The sequence below is a fragment of the Panulirus ornatus genome, chromosome 17 (genome assembly GCF_036320965.1).
Source record: "Panulirus ornatus isolate Po-2019 chromosome 17, ASM3632096v1, whole genome shotgun sequence".
In the NCBI taxonomy this organism is placed as follows: Eukaryota; Metazoa; Arthropoda; class Malacostraca; order Decapoda; family Palinuridae; genus Panulirus; species Panulirus ornatus.
Genome location: NC_092240.1, coordinates 18,527,002 through 18,546,734, shown reverse-complemented (window position 1 = coordinate 18,546,734; position 19,733 = coordinate 18,527,002). Strand labels below are relative to the sequence as shown.

Genomic DNA, 19,733 nt, shown 5'->3' with positions numbered 1-19,733 from the left:
ATGCAAAGTTGAGTAATGTGGCAGTTGAGGGAATAATTGGTATACATGGGGTGTTCAGTGTTGTAAATGGAAATGGTGAAGAGCTTGTAGATTTATGTGCTGAAAAAGGACTGATGATTGGGAATACCTGGTTTAAAAAGCGAGATATACATAAGTATACTTATGTAAGTAGGAGAGATGGCCAGAGAGCGTTATTGGATTACGTGTTAATTGACAGGCGCGCGAAAGAGAGACTTTTGGATGTTAATGTGCTGAGAGGTGCAACTGGAGGGATGTCTGATCATTATCTTGTGGAGGCAAAGGTGAAGATTTGTATGGGTTTTCAGAAAAGAAGAGTGAATGTTGGGGTGAAGAGGGTGGTGAGAGTAAGTGAGCTTGGGAAGGAGACTTGTGTGAGGAAGTACCAGGAGAGACTGAATACAGAATGGAAAAAGGTGAGAACAATGGAAGTAAGGGGAGTGGGGGAGGAATGGGATGTATTTAGGGAATCAGTGATGGATTGCGCAAAAGATGCTTGTGGCATGAGAAGAGTGGGAGGTGGGTTGATTAGAAAGGGTTGTGAGTGGTGGGATGAAGAAGTAAGAGTATTAGTGAAAGAGAAGAGAGAGGCATTTGGACGATTTTTGCAGGGAAAAAATGCAATTGAGTGGGAGATGTATAAAAGAAAGAGACAGGAGGTCAAGAGAAAGGTGCAAGAGGTGAAAAAAAGGGCAAATGAGAGTTGGGGTGAGAGAGTATCATTAAATTTTAGGGAGAATAAAAAGATGTTCTGGAAGGAGTTAAATAAAGTGCGTAAGACCATTGAATTAAGAATCTATAATCAGCTACCAATGCAACCAAATGCAACTTTGGACTGATGCTGAAATGATAAGAGTTGCATGACAGAATAATAGTCTAGCCAGCATTCAGTCCTTATCTGAATTACTTAAGAGAGCATCTACCCTGTTATCCAGGGATCCTTTAATATGGAATGCTGCTAGGAACATGTTTCTTGCATCTGATAAGACATGACATCACTGACAAATTGTTGAAAAGCAGAAACAGAAATACCTTCTTTTATCATATCTCCTTATGGGTGATGTAAACTTGTCAATAATTCTTATGTGTTGATTCTAGCAAGAACTGAAAATGGTAAAAGTGCCCCAAGTAATATGTCTTTATATCATTTCATGAGGGGAGCCATAAAATTCGTGAGCAATGCTTGAAGTACCAATCCTTTTAACACTGGCTTAATCCTCTCTGCTGTAGCCATCCTTAACCATCTGTCCTAACTTTACATAATGGAGAACATCTTTTTCTCTTCCTCTCAAGTACAGCCATCTTCCTTATAATGATGATTCATAAAACAACATTTCACAGTTATAACATCTGTGAATTAGTGTGCAAACTCATATTACAGCATGTAACTCATGGTAGTTGCAAAAGGTTTGAAAAAATCCTTCATATTTTCAACGTATAAAACATTTTCTTCCTTTAACCCCTCCCTGGCAGTAAAGTCAAGAGACCGAATAACCAATAAAAAATAATCAAAATGTAATGAAGTTCCAAGACGTGTCTAGAGCTATTAATTTCAAGTACAGATGATAATAAAACTATTACTTTAAAATAAAGTGCCATATAGTAGATAAAAATGTGCAAAGAAGTGGAGCTGTTACCCAACAGAAACATGGAACACAACTAAGATTGGTAATTTTCTAGCAGCCCTTATGCATCGCAAAGATGCCAAATGGTATCATGGATGAACAATTCTAAGTTTACAATGAACAGAAAAATTTATACTTATTTCCTGCCACAAGAAACTCCTCTATTTTTAAGAGGCCTGCAAAGAACTCAGGAAGATGGTCAGATCCACCAGGCAAAATCAAAGGTTATAAAGAATAGTGATGGTGCATGTGCATCTATGTGGGATTAGTGTATGGTAACTGAGAAGTAAGTATTAAATGTCTTTATTGTGGTGGCTGCATCATGGGCATGAAAGGTCTTGGGATATGTTGAATTAGTGTTTGTAATATTGTAGGAATGGGTGATGTTCAGGGTATGGACATTAAAGTGTGACTCATGTTTATCTGGGGAGTGTGGTTTCTACTGAGTGTATATCTGGTCGGGTGGAGTTTAAGACTGTGTTGGGAGAGTGGTTATTTAGTACTTGCGGGGATATTTCAAAGTGGATGTGTTTTGTTTGTGTTACATTTTCTAGGGGTGGGGGAACTGTGAGCAGAGGTTGCGAAAGTGTGAAAGAAGGGTAAGCTTTTTGTTTCTACTTGGGGTTGGTGGTTATCTATGGAGTAGTCTGGGTGGGAAGGGTCTAATGCAGTTGTATCAAACTGAGTGCTGAGCATGTTGAGGTGAAATTCCATATGAAAGATCATTGTTTCATTGCGATTTGTGGTTGCTAGATTGTCAGGTAAGTGAGACATACTTTGGAGTGGAGTGGTTAAATTGTTTGCAGGGTATGATGAGGGATTACTTTTTAGTCCAAATCTAGTGCCAGTTAATTTTCTAAGAGCATTTAGTATCAGTGTTTTTATGTAGATGTTTTTGGGGTGGGGAGTGAAATTTATGTGTGTATTGTACACAATGCCAAGAACAGTCAGTGTTCTGTTCATTGAGAGTGATTGTCTATTCAAGGTGATTAGAGGGTGTGAGCTGGATTCATGTCTGACTGGTGTTACAAGAGTGACTGAAGACTTCTATGCAGATACAGACACTATCACTAAACGAATGACTGAAAGGTAAACAGAAAACAGGTACTCCTTCCTCATCATAATGAACCACAAGACCCACAACAACCAACTCTGGCATATATTAAAGATCCACATTTGACTAATTCAGCCTCTAATCTTGAAGCACTCCTGACCTCTTCTAACGACATCCCTTCTCCCAAAGAACATACAATCATGCTCATAATACACTACTCAAAAATCAGCAACAAACCAACATCACATCTAAACAGGAAAGTCATAAAAAACCACAAAATCTATCCAGAAACAACTGCCCACCCACCCTTCACTCCCACTGACAAGAAATACAATTAAAACCTTGAAGAAGTCTCCTGCAACAGACCCTGACAACATATGAAACTTTCTCTTAAATCACTTTTGCCCAATTGCATTCCAACTCCATTCACTCCTGCCTCCACAACAAAATCCCTAACATATAGAACTTGCCAACATAATACCAGTCCTAAAACCTTCTTCCTCCTCCTACTGCCTTACTGCCTTCAGTATTAAATTCTGAGAAAATCTGATCAATAACAAACATCCCACTCTCACCAACTAAACATGGCTTCTGACCTAACCAATCTACTACCACTCTAAACACTGACCTCGCACAAGATATCCTATTGGGCTTCAACCAAACACAACCCCTCTCCTGCACAGTACTAATGGCAATAGATATCAACATAGGATTTAACACTGTCCCCTGACACAACCTCAACCCCTCTCCTGCACAGTACTAATGGCAATAGATATCAACATAGGCTTTAACACTGTCCCCTGACACAACCTCACATATTATATACTAGACTCCACCCTCTACAATGAAGACAAAAAGTGGTTGGCCAATTTCATGGGCTGCCACTATGATAGAATCAGTAACATTGGCTTCACTTCAAAAATACTTAACCTCTACAAAAGAGTTCCCTCTTGAATTTCTGTATACACAACCAATTTTCTTTCGTGAAAGTATGAAAATGTGTCTACAAGCAAAATGTAAAGACACACTAGCAGAGCCCAGTTCACCTTCCAGACAACTAATTTTCTTTCTTCTGAAATCATTCCTCCCCAAAAAGCTGGGTATGGTTGACCAAGGAAGACTAGGAAAGTGACCAATAACCTAACATAGATGATTTTATCAATATTTTATGCTTCATCAGCCTATCAGCAACCTTACTGGTCTTCCTAGGTTGACCACACCCAACTTTTTGGGGAACGATGACTTTAAAATAGAAAGAAAGACAAAATATACAAGTGTCTGGAGGGTGAACTCAGCCCTACTAGTACATCTTGAAACCTCATTTGCAGACACACTTTCTTACTTTTACGCAAGAATTCAGGCCTTTTCTTCCAGGGACAACTTGATAGGACCAATGGTAAATTACTGCCAAAGAAAAAAATTCATCTGTTGCAGAAATACTGAAAACACTATACTACTTAACACAAATAAAACGTACAACTGTTGCTTCCCTCAAGTTTTAAAACTAAAGAATAAATGAGGCAGCAAACCAAGTTCAGCTTACTTCTAAGACTGCACCATGCTGCCAGACATATGTTATCTCCAATATAAGCAAGTGCAAGGATTTGTTCCACAAATAAGATTTTTTTTTCTTTTTTTTTTTCTTTTTTTTTTTGCTTTGTCGCTGTCTCCCGCGTTTGTGAGGTAGCGCAAGGAAACAGACGAAAGAAATGGCCCAACCCACCCCCATACACATGTATATACATACGTCCACACATGCAAATATACATACCTACACAGCTTTCAATGGTTTACCCCAGACGCTTCACATGCCCTGATTCAATCCACTAACAGCACGTCAACCCCGGTATACCATATCGATCCAATTCACTCTATTCCTTGCCCTCCTTTCACCCTCCTGCATGTTCAGGCCCCGATCACACAAAATCTTTTTCACTCCATCTTTCCACCTCCAATTTGGTCTCCCACTTCTCGTTCCCTCTACCTCCGACACATATATCCTCTTGGTCAATCTTCCCTCACTCATTCTCTCCATGTGCCCAAACCATTTCAAAACACCCTCTTCTGCTCTCTCAACCACACTCTTTTTATTTCCACACATCTCTCTTACCCTTACGTTACTTACTCGATCCAACCACCTCACACCACACATTGTCCTCAAACATCTCATTTCCAGCACATCCATCCTCCTGCGCACAACTCTATCCATAGCCCACGCCTTGCAACCATACAACATTGTTGGAACCACTATTCCTTCAAACATACCCATTTTTGCTTTCCGAGATAATGTTCTCAACTTCCACACATTCTTCAAGGCTCCCAGGATTTTCGCCCCCTCCCCCACCTATGATCCACTTCCGCTTCCATGGTTCCATCTGCTGCCAGATCCACTCCCAGATATCTAAAACACTTTACTTCCTCCAGTTTTTTCCATTCAAACTTACCTCCCAACTGACTTGACCCTCAACCCTACTGTACCTAATAACCTTGCTCTTATTCACATTTACTCTTAACTTTCTTCTTTCACACACTTTACCAAACTCAGTCACCAGCTTCTGCAGTTTCTCACATGAATCAGCCACCAGCGCTGTATCATCAGCGAACAACAACTGACTCATTTCCCAAGCTCTCTCATCCACAACAGACTTCATACTTGCCCCTCTTTCCAAAACTCTTGCATTCACCTCCCTAACAACCCCATCCATAAACAAATTAAACAACCATGGAGACATCACACACCCCTGCCGCAAACCTACATTCACTGAGAACCAATCACTTTCCTCTCTTCCTACACGTACACATGCCTTACATCCTCGATAAAAACTTTTCACTGCTTCTAACAACTTGCCTCCCACACCATATATTCTTAATACCTTCCTCAGAGCATCTCTATCAACTCTATCATATGCCTTCTCTAGATCCATAAATGCTACATACAAATCCATTTGCTTTTCTAAGTATTTCTCACATACATTCTTCAAAGCAAACACCTGATCCACACATCCTCTACCACTTCTGAAACCACACTGCTCTTCCCCAATCTGATGCTCTGTACATGCCTTCACCCTCTCAATCAATTTTTCTTTTTTTTTTTTATACTTTGTCGCTGTCTCCCGCGTTTGCGAGGTAGCGCAAGGAAACAGACGAAAGAAATGGCCCAACCCCCCCCCCCATACACATGTATATACATACGTCCACACACGCAACTATACATACCTACACAGCTTTCCATGGTTTACCCCAGACGCTTCACATGCCTTGATTCAATCCACTGACAGCACGTCAGCCCCGGTATACCACATCGCTCCAATTCACTCTATTCCTTGCCCTCCTTTCACCCTCCTGCATGTTCAGGCCCCGATCACACAAAATCTTTTTCACTCCATCTTTCCACCTCCAATTTGGTCTCCCTCTTCTCCTTGTTCCCTCCACCTCCGACACATATATCCTCTTGGTCAATCTTTCCTCACTCATCCTCTCCATGTGCCCAAACCACTTCAAAACACCCTCTTCTGCTCTCTCAACCACGCTCTTTTTATTTCCACACATCTCTCTTACCCTTACGTTACTCACTCGATCAAACCACCTCACACCACACATTGTCCTCAAACATCTCATTTCCAGCACATCCATCCTCCTGCGCACAACTCTATCCATAGCCCACGCCTCGCAACCATACAACATTGTTGGAACCACTATTCCTTCAAACATACCCATTTTTGCTTTCCGAGATAATGTTCTCGACTTCCACACATTCTTCAAGGCCCCCAGAATTTTTGCCCCCTCCCCCACCCTATGATCCACTTCCGCTTCCATGGTTCCATCCGCTGCCAGATCCACTCCCAGATATCTAAAACACTTCACTTCCTCCAGATTTTTCTCCATTCAAACTCACCTCCCAATTGACTTGACCCTCAACCCTACTGTACCTAATAACCTTGCTCTTATTCACATTTACTCTTAACTTTCTTCTTCCACACACTTTACCAAACTCAGTCACCAGCTTCTGCAGTTTCACACATGAATCAGCCACCAGCGCTGTGTCATCAGCGAACAACAACTGACTCACTTCCCAAGCTCTCTCATCCCCAACAGACTTCATACTTGCCCCTCTTTCCAAAACTCTTGCATTTACCTCCCTAACAACCCCATCCATAAACAAATTAAACAACCATGGAGACATCACACACCCCTGCCGCAAACCTACATTCACTGAGAACCAATCACTTTCCTCTCTTCCTACATGTACACATGCCTTACATCCTCGATAAAAACTTTTCACTGCTTCTAACAACTTTCCTCCCACACCATATATTCTTAATACCTTCCACAGAGCATCTCTATCAACTCTATCATATGCCTTCTCCAGATCCATAAATGCTACATACAAATCCATCTGCTTTTCTAAGTATTTCTCACATACATTCTTCAAAGCAAACACCTGATCCACACATCCTCTACCACTTCTGAAACCACACTGCTCTTCCCCAATCTGATGCTCTGTACATGCCTTCACCCTCTCAATTAATACCCTTCCATATAATTTACCAGGAATACTCAACAAACTTATAGCTCTGTAATTTGAGCACTCACTCTTATCCCTTTTGCCTTTGTACAATGGCACTATGCACGCATTCCGCCAATCCTCAGGCACCTCACCATGAGTCATACATACATTAAATAACCTTACCAACCAGTCAACAATACAGTCACCCCCTTTTTTAATAAATTCCACTGCAATACCATCCAAACCTGCTGCCTTGCCGGCTTTCATCTTCCGCAAAGCTTTCACTACCTCTTCTCTGTTTACCAAATCATTTTCCCTAACCCTCTCACTTCGCACACCACCTCGACCAAAACACCCTATATCTGCCACTCTATCATCAAACACATTCAACAAACCTTCAAAATACTCACTCCATCTCCTTCTCACATCACCACTACTTGTTATCACCTCCCCATTTGCGCCCTTCACTGAAGTTCCCATTTGCTCCCTTGTCTTACGCACTTTATTTACCTCCTTCCAGAACATCTTTTTATTATCCCTAAAATTTAACGATACTCTCTCACCCCATCTCTCATTTGCCCTTTTTTTCACCTCTTGCACCTTTCTCTTGACCTCCTGTCTCTTTCTTTTATACATCTCCCACTCAATTGCATTTTTTCCCTGCAAAAATCGTCCAAATGCCTCTCTCTTCTCTTTCACTAATACTCTTACTTCTTCATCCCACCACTCACTACCCTTTCTAATCAACCCACCTCCCACTCTTCTCATGCCACAAGCATCTTATGCGCAATCCATCACTGATTCCCTAAATACATCCCATTCCTCCCCCACTCCCCTTACTTCCATTGTTCTCACCTTTTTCCATTCTGTACTCAGTCTCTCAGTTTCACAAATATAACCTGATGCAGGAGAGCCATTTTATAAGATTCTTTTTCCAGATTCTGTATTATATTTCTAAACATACCCATCTCTGTTCTTAGAGACAGTGACTAACTCACTAGCCCTATGCCATACTTCAGCTTCAGTGGTTCCATCCACTGCCATGACCACTCACAGATATTCAAAACAATGCTTCCGACTGTAATGCAGCTTTAAAACAGGAACCTCATAAAAGAGAATCTCGGTTTATACATATAAATAATATGATAGCAAAAGATAATTTTCATTTATGTCAGTCTGAAGGCTTTTACATTATAGCACAAGCTTAATTTTCTGGTAAGTTTCATATTTCAAACAGAATAAATTTCATAGTTTCAAATGAAGCTAAGGATGAAACTGATGATAATTATTCATGCTCTTAAAAGAATCTGTAAAATACTTGAACTCGATAAAAACTGGATATCTTTCCATAATCCATATCAAATACCCATGACAGTGTTTCCAGTACATTATAATGGTTAACAAAATCTTTCTATATTTCATTTTTTTACTATACTTTCTCGCTGTCTCCTGAGTCAGCAAGGTAGCGCAAGGAAACAGACGAAAGAATGACCCAACGCACCCATATACACATGTATATGTATACAAGCCCACACACGCACATACACATACCTATACATTTCAACGTATACATACATATACATAAACAGACATATGCATACACATTCAGGTACATATTCATACTTGCTGCCTTCATCCATTCCTGTTGCCACCCCAACACACATGAAATGGCACCCCCTTCCCCATGCGCGTGCGCGAGGTAGCGTTAGGAAAAGACAACAAAGGTCACATTCGTTCACACTCGGTCTCTAGCTGTTATGTGTAATGCACCAAAACCACAGCTCCCTTTCCACATGTAGGCCCCACAAAACTTGCATTGGTTTACCCCAGACGCCTCACATGCCCTGGTTCAATCCATTGACAGCACATCAACCCTGGTATACCACATCGTTCCAATTCACTCTATTCCTTGCAAAATATATAAGCGTAAGTTTTATACATGTAAACTGTGCAAAGTATTTTTCATCAAAAGCAATATTTTCCTCTGCAATTTGTTTGAGTTATATGAGAATACGTGCATCAACTCATAAGATTAAAAAAAAATGGTTGTGTTTGAGACAAAACATTATCAGTTATATGAAGTAACACTGTGTAATAAATCAACCACTTGTACTTACTGGCAGAAAAGGGAAGTGCTGAAAAATTGTCTCGAAGATCTGGAGCAGATGTTGAACCAGATATAACTGCTGTGGAAAAAACTGGAACAGCAGCAGCTGCTGCAGCAGCAGCCTTCTGTTGCAATCCAGCTAGGAAGGTCAGGTAGGAACTGAGGTGTCCTGGGATACTATGCCGATGCCGACGTATACTCTCTGGGGAATAATTGTATCTCTTAAAGTAATATGCAACAGTCTGTGATGTAAATGTCCTCAATAAGGGATATACACACTTTTTTAATATCTCCTAGATCAAGAGGAGTCTTCTTTGTGCTTATTAGACCATATTGTAATAGATGAATCATATTTGCTGTAGTTTCAAAATGGTAATCAGTTCAGGTCAGGAAGTAAAAATTTAAATTTGGAATACGGAGAACAAAAGAGTGAAATTATATGAGTTACCCTGCTTTGGGGTTATAGTAAATTGAGTGGTGTAAACAGCTTTTTAGATGTAATGATAGACAAATAGAAACTTTTTAATGTAGAAAAAGTGTTCTGCACAATGAATGTCCTTCATGTTTTTGCAGGGAAGAAGCCTCTAACAGTCAGGTGTAAAAGCTGATGTTTGCTGCCATAATTGACATGACCATGAATATAACAATACTGGAGCAAGAGATCCTTATGCTGTGCCACTGCTGAAGTAGGTGGGAAAGTATAGGTGCATTCTTCTCAAACGTATTGATGGTTGCTTGTGATAAGGGTAATTCAAAATTAGTCATTTCATGTAAGCTGGTTCTTCCAAAGTTAGTCTATTGAGATTCTTAAAATTTCAATATCAAGTAACCAATCAGTGTTTTGTGTTTATACCAAAAATAATTACTTTACCCAATGTTTAAGCATTTGCATGCAGCATATTAGATTATCAGAAAGCTGATCCTTTTCATTCTTTACAGCTATTCATGCTATATTTTTGATATTTAGTGTGAAGGTTACATAAGATCAATATAAATCAAAATGATAGGATCAGAGAATATGTTTGAGGATGTTTTATGGACACTTATGTTATTCTGAATTTTTTGTCTTTCGCTACTGTTGTCTGTTTGGGTTACATGAACTGCTACTTCATTCACAGTTGCTCATATCTTCTAAACATGGAAATTTGCTTCATAGAACTTTTTTGCTTGAACATAAGAATGGGTCATATAATATTTTAAAGTAACAGATGAACTAAACACAAAATAATAAATTACTAAATTGCAAACAGCTCATGAAGATTTTCTACTATCCTGCAATTACTAATTCTTTAGCTAATTCAAGTTGTAATGATTCATATCAAGAGGATTAGTAATTCAAACTTTGGAAGCTCCATCATCTTTTGGTCAGTAAATGCATGGTGGGCTTTTAAATGAGGCATATTTTTAGTAACAGCTTACCTACAAGTGAAATAACTTGGTGATTATGTACTCTTCCCATTATTTGTCTGCTGCACTGGCTTGGCAAATGCAAGAAACATTCAATTAAACTAGCATGAGTAGACTGTCAGAGAATATTATCTTATTCCTGAAAATAGGCTTTTCTTTATAATAGGTATTCTCAGGGAAGAAAACAGCTTTTATATCTACACATCAGAGAAAGCTTTGCTCAGTAAATATGGAAATAAAACCATTCTGAAAACCTAAATTTGCATTATGGACTGGAATCTGGAAAAGAATAAATAAACAAAGTGAAAGTGGAACAGAAAATAATAAACATGAAGCCAATCAGTAAGTCATATATGTGTAGTATTTAACCTCCAACATATCTCAATGCTCCTACCTGAAAAAACAAAAGAACAACATGCTGTCAATCTAAAATATCTATATCAAATACCTATATTCCTCATCTTTTTATGAGAATACAAATCTACGGTTTTCTTTGTTCAATTCAATACCTAACAATTTTCATGTAATTACAAGTTAAGGTAACATTTCTCTAGTACTTTGCAGGTTAACAGTTTTATCAGATTAACAGAAGAGTTTCCCCTACAGGCTTTGATCTCAGGGTAACTGTATGATTTTTAAGACACTGGTATTAGTGATCTTACTTCGCTCTTATTTTGAAATGCAAGTGGGTATGACATAAAGGCTACAAAAAGAAAGGTTAATGACAGCAGATAAAATACAAGAGTGGGAGCCTTGAAAAGATGATGTGGGTAGTAGTGAAGGAAGTCTCAACAACTAAAGTCATACAGTGGCAGTTTGTTAACAAGAATGGGTAGCACTGACCATTATAGGAGGTAAAATCAACATAAAAAAGACACCTTTAGCAGGAAGAACCCTAATGTGAGATGACAGACAAAATTTTTTTCATCTCTTATAATCACAGGACTGGGAACCCAGCAGGTGAAACGTATCATAAGAACACTTACTGTTTTTAATATATGAAGTATAACAAGTATCACTACATTCTGGCTAATGTTCATGCTGCTAATGAAGGTTACTTACTATACAGTCTGACTAGAAGAATAAGTTGCAAAAGTCATTATTCAAACAAAAAACAGGAACTAGATCTCAAATAAACAATAAAACTAACTGGGATGTAAAACTAACTGGGATGTTCATGTTGGTAAAGGAGAGGGATATCTTGCTTTTAAATATACGGGATCAAATAATAAGAATGATCAACTTATCTTACCACTTCCTAGACTCCAGTCTTGAATGCAAAAATAAATAACAATAAATTGTTGGTTTCCACTGAAAGTAACGTATAAAAAACTAGCAAGCCAGAATAATTATCAATCTTTAAATGATCTTCCTATGGAGTCTGTTTTAAAGCTTCTCAGTTACACTTTAAAGTAATGAAAAAATAAAGTGACAAAATGAAGATAGTTTTACAATGAAGTCTAATACACTGCATATCAATATATCACATATAGAATTCCTACAACTTCAGCGCATTAAAAATGTAGTCAGGTAGACATCATCTGGTTCTCTGCCTAAAAAAAAAAAATCTTGGCTGACTTGATTGAACATACAAATCAATGGGTTTATCTTAACTAAAAGTAACTGTCAGAGGCAACACAAGTGATTATATAACAGAGGAACCCATTAAAATGCGATGAAATTTGATGAAATACTCAGGTAAATTTACACCCTTTTAAGAAAACAAACAGCAAATTTCATGTGTATATGAGGCACTTCAAGCAGGAACTAGACATATGACAAAAGCAAAAATACCAGAAATACACAATTAAAGTTTAGCAGTTTTAAAAAAATTCTAGCTTTTGAATTGATAAATAAGTTATCTTAAAAATATTTTGGTTTCTGTTTTCATGTTTTAGTTGACCTCTAAATTACAGTGATATAAAGAAAAACAAATTTATCAACACTTATTAGTGAAAAATGCACATTGCTATAGGAATATGCAACAAAAGAATGTGCATGTTACTGTACATACTAATACTTTATATCAGTACGACAACATAAGAACAGATATACACCTAAACCTCGAGATATGTGGATACAAGGTACCCAGTTTCCTGTATCATATTTCTGAATATATCCATCTGATTTTCCCTTAACATTGTGTCTCCATATGAGTTAAGATTACAGTTTAGTGGGAAAATAATCTCATTAGACAAAGAAATTTCATCTCTCCAGTTTTTAACTGAGAGAACTGTCAAACATGGCATTCACACCGTCTTTCCTATCTCTTCCTTATCAGTGGACCATTGATCATCTCCACCCTCCTCCTCCTCCTCCTCCTCAATTAGCCTTCTGTGTATTTGCTTTTACTCTTGAATGGTGGTGGTGGTGGTGATTGGTATTGGAGGTGATGGTGGAACTGTAGGCAGTTGGAGTTAATACAATCACCAGCCATTCATTCCTTCACCCTTCCTCCTATCTATGGAGGAAATACAAATCAAATTCTTATGTTCTAATAATGTTTATATCAGTCCCTTAATGCCTCCAAACAGATATTTATGCTAGCTGGACAATGCCTTTACATCACACATCTTATTTCATGGTGGCTAAGGCTGTAATGTGCCAACATTTCCCCTCACAGTCAATCATCCTACAGCCATGCCAATAAGAACTTATTTCCAAGTTTTCTAGGAGGAAAATGAGCAGTTTTCAGCTAAATTCAGAGGACAAGACAGATCTTTAATTATAGGAAGATGATGATCTGTCTTTGGATTGTGTGGAGAGTGATTTCATGGACTCTCAGCATCATAAGTTTACAAAGATGAGGCAGCAAAACATGTTTTAATAAAATTGAAGGTAGTGTTGCTAGTGTCTACCTGAACTTGACAACACAGCATCTGACTATTGTGACTGGAAATTAAACAAACTTTTTTGTTTGCTTGTTATGGAATATTATTAATCAATGGCAGTGATTATAACAATAAGATATATTTAGTGTAATCAATATTTTGCAGTAATTATAACAATAAGATATTTTTTTTTTCTTTTTTTTTGCTTTGTCGCTGTCTCCCGCATTTGCGAGGTAGCGCAAGGAAACAGACGAAAGAAATGGCCCAAACCCACCCCCATACACATGTATATACATACGTCCACACACGCAACTATACATACCTACACAGCTTTCCATGGTTTACCCCAGACGCTTCACATGCCTTGATTCAATCCACTAACAGCACGTCAGCCCCGGTATACCACGTCGCTCCAATTCACTCTATTCCTTGCCCTCCTTTCACCCTCCTGCATGTTCAGGCCCCGATCACACAAAATCTTTTTCACTCCATCTTTCCACCTCCAATTTGGTCTCCCTCTTCTCCTCGTTCCCTCCACCTCCGACACATATATCCTCTTGGTCAATCTTTCCTCACTCATTCTCTCCATGTGCCCGAACCATTTCAAAACACCCTCTTCTGCTCTCTCAACCACGCTCTTTTTATTTCCACACATCTCTCTTAACCTTACGTTACTAACTCGATCAAACCACCTCACACCACACATTGTCCTCAAACATCTCATTTCCAGCACATCCATCCTCCTGCACACAACTCTATCCATAGCCCACGCCTCGCAACCATACAACATTGTTGGAACCACTATTCCTTCAAACATACCCATTTTTGCTTTCTGAGATAATGTTCTCGACTTCCACACATTCTTCAAGGCTCCCAGAATTTTCGCCCCCTCCCCTACCCTATGATCCACTTCCGCTTCCATGATTCCATCCGCTGCCAGATCCACTCCCAGATATCTAAAACACTTCACTTCCTCCAGTTTTTCTCCATTCAAACTCACCTCCCAATTGACTTGACCCTCAACCCTACTGTACCTAATAACCTTGCTCTTATTCACATTTACTCTTAACTTTCTTCTTTCACACACTTTACCAAACTCAGTCACCAGCTTCTGCAGTTTCTCACATGAATCAGCCACCAGCGCTGTATCATCAACGAACAACAACTGACTCACTTCCCAAGCTCTCTCATCCCCAACAGACTTCATACTTGCCCCTCTTTCCAAAACTCTTGCTTTCACCTCCCTAACCACCCCATCCATAAACAAATTAAACAACCATGGAGACATGACACACCCCTGCCGCAAACCTACATTCACTGAGAACCAATCACTTTCCTCTCTTCCTACACGTACACATGCCTTACATCCTCGATAAAAACTTTTCACTGCTTCTAACAACTTGCCTCCCACACCATATATTCTTAATACCTTCCACACAGCATCTCTATCAACTCTATCATATGCCTTCTCCAGATCCATAAATGCTACATACAAATCCATTTGCTTTTCTAAGTATTTCTCACATACATTCTTCAAAGCAAACACCTGATCCACACATCCTCTACCACTTCTGAAACCACACTGCTCTTCCCCAATCTGATGCTCTGTACATGCCTTCACCCTCTCAATCAATATCCTCCCATATAATTTACCAGGAATACTCAACAAACTTATAGCTCTGTAATTTGAGCACTCACTCTTATCCCCTTTGCCTTTGTACAATGGCACTATGCACGCATTCCGCCAATCCTCAGGCACCTCACCATGAGTCATACATACATTAAATAACCTTACCAACCAGTCAACAATACAGTCACCACCTTTTTTAATAAATTCCACTGCAATACCATCCAAACCTGCTGCCCTGCCGGCTTTCATCTTCCGCAAAGCTTTTACTACCTCTTCTCTGTTTACCAAATCATTTTCCCTAACCCTCTCACTTTGCACACCACCTCGACCAAAACACCCTATATCTGCCACTCTATCATCAAACACATTCAACAAACCTTCAAAATACTCACTCCATCTCCTTCTCACATCACCACTACTTGTTATCACCTCCCCATTTGCGCCCTTCACTGAAGTTCCCATTTGCTCCCTTGTCTTACGCACTTTATTTACCTCCTTCCAGAACATCTTTTTATTCTCCCTAAAATTTAATGATACTCTCTCACCCCAACTCTCATTTGCCCTTTTTTTCACCTCTTGCACCTTTCTCTTGACCTCCTGTCTCTTTCTTTTATACATCTCCCACTCAATTGCATTTTTTCCCTGCAAAAATTGTCCAAATGCCTCTCTCTTCTCTTTCACTAATACTCTTACTTCTTCATCCCACCACTCACTACCCTTTCTAATCAACCCACCTCCCACTCTTATCATGCCACAAACATCTTTTGCGCAATCCATCACTGATTCCCTAAATACATCCCATTCCTCCCCCACTCCCCTTACTTCCATTGTTCTCACCTTTTTCCATTCTGTACTCAGTCTCTCCTGGTACTTCCTCACACAAGTCTCCTTCCCAAGCTCACTTACTCTCACTACCCTCTTCACCCCAACATTCACTCTTCTTTTCTGAAAACCCATACAAATCTTCACCTTAGCCTCCACAAGATAATGATCAGACATCCCTCCAGTTGCACCTCTCAGCACATTAACATCCAAAAGTCTCTCTTTCGCACGCCTGTCAATTAACACGTAATCCAATAACGCTCTCTGGCCATCTCTCCTACTTACATAAGTATACTTATGTATATCTCGCTTTTTAAACCAGGTATTCCCAATCATCAGTCCTTTTTCAGCACATAAATCTACAAGCTCTTCACCATTTCCATTTACAACACTGAACACCCCATGTATACCAATTATTCCCTCAACTGCCACATTACTCACCTTTGCATTCAAATCACCCATCACTATAACCCGGTCTCGTGCATCAAAACCACTAACACACTCATTCAGCTGCTCCCAAAACACTTGCCTCTCATGATCTTTCTTCTCATGCCCAGGTGCATATGCACCAATAATCACCCATCTCTCTCCATCAACTTTCAGTTTTACCCATATTAATCGAGAATTTACTTTCTTACATTCTATCACATACTCCCACAACTGTTTCAGGAGTATTGCTACTCCTTCCCTTGCTCTTGTCTTCTCACTAACCCCTGACTTTACTCCCAAGACATTCCCAAACCACTCCTCCCCTTTACCCTTGAGCTTCGTTTCACTCAGAGCCAAAACATCCAGGTTCCTTTCCTCAAACATACTACCTATCTCTCCTTTTTTCACATCTTGGTTACATCCACACACATGTAGGCACCCCAATCTGAGCCTTCGAGGAGGATGAGCACTCCCCGCGTGACTCCTTCTTCCGTTTCCCATTTTAGAAAGTTAAAAAAATACGAGGGGAGGATTTCCGGCCCCCCGCTCCCGTCCCCTCTAGTCGCTTTCTACGACACGCGAGGAATGCATGGGAAGTATTCTTTCACCCCTATCCCCAGGGATAATATATATATATATATATATATATATATATATATATATATATATACACATACACACACACATACATACGCACATATACACACACACACACATACATATATACATATGAAAAATGTAAGAAACAATCAATATTTTCCAGTAAGCAAATGAAAAAAAATGCACAGTGGCAATCTGCTTGATCCTTTGGTGTTACTTTCACACTTTGTAGCACATGGTGCTGAAACATCTACAGAACTTCTATATATTATTTAAATGAAAATAGCACATGGAACATGCTTCTGCTATGATTTCTTTTCCATTGTCATAGGAATCTTTGAAACTGTAAAACTAAATACATTTTCTAAACTTGAGAAATATGAATTCTGAGGGTTGGAAAGAATAACTTAGTGGGACATTAAGGGGTTAATATATCATGCAATTTAAGATACTATTTCTGAATAACACATAAGAAAAGAAAAAGACACATAAAGTGGCGAAGTTGGTGAAAGTGGAGCCGAGATTTCAGTGTAATGAAATGAGTCAGCAAATTCCCTTGGCAATATGGTCATGAAAATGCACTTAATTTTATCTAAAAAACCAGCCATCTAGTATTTGCTAGTTTTCTGCTCAACAGAGGGAAGTTTGAAGTACAGTGTAATAAACACACTTCTAGTCTCTCTCTACTTGTCTTGTTCTTGCCTGAAACCCCTTACATGTCAGTTAAATGATGAGATAAAGGTGGAGTAAGATTTCAGCATAAAAATTTGAAGGTACAGATGAATGAAACTTGTGAATACTATGCCTACACTAAGGTGCAGTGCCTTAATTATGCATTTCACAGGAAAACCTTACTGCCTAATAATCACAATTAGCATTTCAGGCTAATTTCTCCTTTCCTTTACTTCTTTTTTTAACTTCAAATAAAGTCTATAAATCATCAGGCAATAACCATGATCATAAACTTACTTCCTAAAGGCTAAATATTCCTCTGAAATACAGTTATGATTATCAAATATCATACTAGACTTAAGAATACCCATAGATTGATTTGGTTTTTGCTCCTGAAAGCTGGCTGCTTGTGTTTCTCTTACATTAACCAAAACAGGTGACTGTGGCAGCATCAAAAAGCTTCTTGATGTATCAGTGAGGAACTATGATGTCAAAAAGATGCATGAGGTGAGTGAATCAAAATTCTATGCACTAACCCTTTAAACAAACCTCTTGATGATCTACACTTGCTTAGCACAGGAGAGCTCACATATATTTACGATCTGAGCTTTCGTGCCAAGATTCAAATTTCACCTGATGTAAGATGGTGGCATGAGATGCCTAAGCCCTCTATATAAACAATTACATTACTTTTTCAGGTATTCTTCAGCAATGGTGTTGTGAGGATGTCATAGTAGACTGTTAAATGTGAATAAAATCAAGCAATGAAGAGTACAGCAATCTAGATGACAATATATTTGATAAAAAATTCATATGATGAAAAGAATAAATGCATCAAAGCACATACAAATGTGGCAGTGATAGTCAAAATGTGTTTACACCAGGTTTTGTAACACTCAGTGCTATCTGAGCAATATTCTCCCTCCATATTTTTTGTTTTTTCTTCCAGGAGTCAGTATAGGTCTTTTTCATTTGTTTTTCTATTATTGTCTAATCAATGAGTGATATTCTTTTATTTCATAGGAGAGAAACCGTTTTCCCTTAATGTGAAAAACATTCATTTTTCAAAAGCACCAGGAAATCTATGAACCTCATTTAGGGGTTAAAATGTCCTGAAATGGTTTGGATAAGTGGAATACATATTGGATGATATGATGGCAGAGAATGACGACGTATGTACTGGTAAGAATCAGAAAGGAGATAAAACTGTACAAAAAATGGATACACCAACTCAAACTAATAACTAAGTGTTGTGAAGATGGTTTTTTGGATGAAACTAGAAGGGAAAAGAAATGCAAGAATCAACCAACATTCTACAAATTATCTAATATGAAGCATCAACTAAAGATTTAGGAGTACTGATTCCCACAGTTTTAACATACTTGAAGATATTTAAGTTTCAGTTTCACTCGTGTTCCAACACTTGGTATGTTTAGCTGCGTATTTGTGTTATTCGTTTTGTGTTATTTTTAATAAATTTTGGGCTCTCTGCACCTGACATAACCAAAAGATGTATGTCTCAAATAGGTTTATATACTGTACAAACTCAGTCAAATCTTCCTTTCACCACTTGACAACTATGTCTGGATTCTTTTTCCCTATTCTTTATAAATATCTATAAATCCATACTTTCATATTTACCTAATTACATGCAATTCTCATTTCCTTTCCAAAATTACATAAGCATCAGCCATTAATATTTTGTTGCAAGTTCCCATCCCCAAGAACTGCTTACTATCTTGGCAATCCTTCGACAATTACAAAGTAACTGCACAGTCTTTGAATCTCTCTTCTACTCCCACTTCCTTAAACAGTGAACTCTTCCCTCTGATCACCCAGGTGATTTCCACAAGGTATAATACACTGGTATTATCATTTCCTATCTTGCTAATGTCCTCTCTTCTAACAGGAACTGGGGTATCCTTTGTCATAACCCCTCATATTGAAAAGTTTTACAGATCTGACCTTGATGCTCCACTCTTTTGGTATTTCTCCCTATATCTGTTGTCTTATATCCAGTTTTCTGCATCA

At 38.7% G+C, this 19,733-nt stretch overlaps 1 protein-coding gene across 1 annotated transcript in view; it reads right to left on the bottom strand.

Annotated features, from left to right (window-relative positions):
- Window positions 1-19,733, bottom strand: part of LOC139754592 (inositol hexakisphosphate and diphosphoinositol-pentakisphosphate kinase-like) — a 264,046-nt gene that overhangs the window by 60,011 nt on the left and 184,302 nt on the right. Inside the window, exon 13 of the mRNA XM_071671998.1 lies at window positions 9,322-9,513. Within this exon, the coding sequence (XP_071528099.1) occupies window positions 9,322-9,513 (192 nt within the window). The remainder of the gene's footprint in view (window positions 1-9,321; window positions 9,514-19,733) is intronic.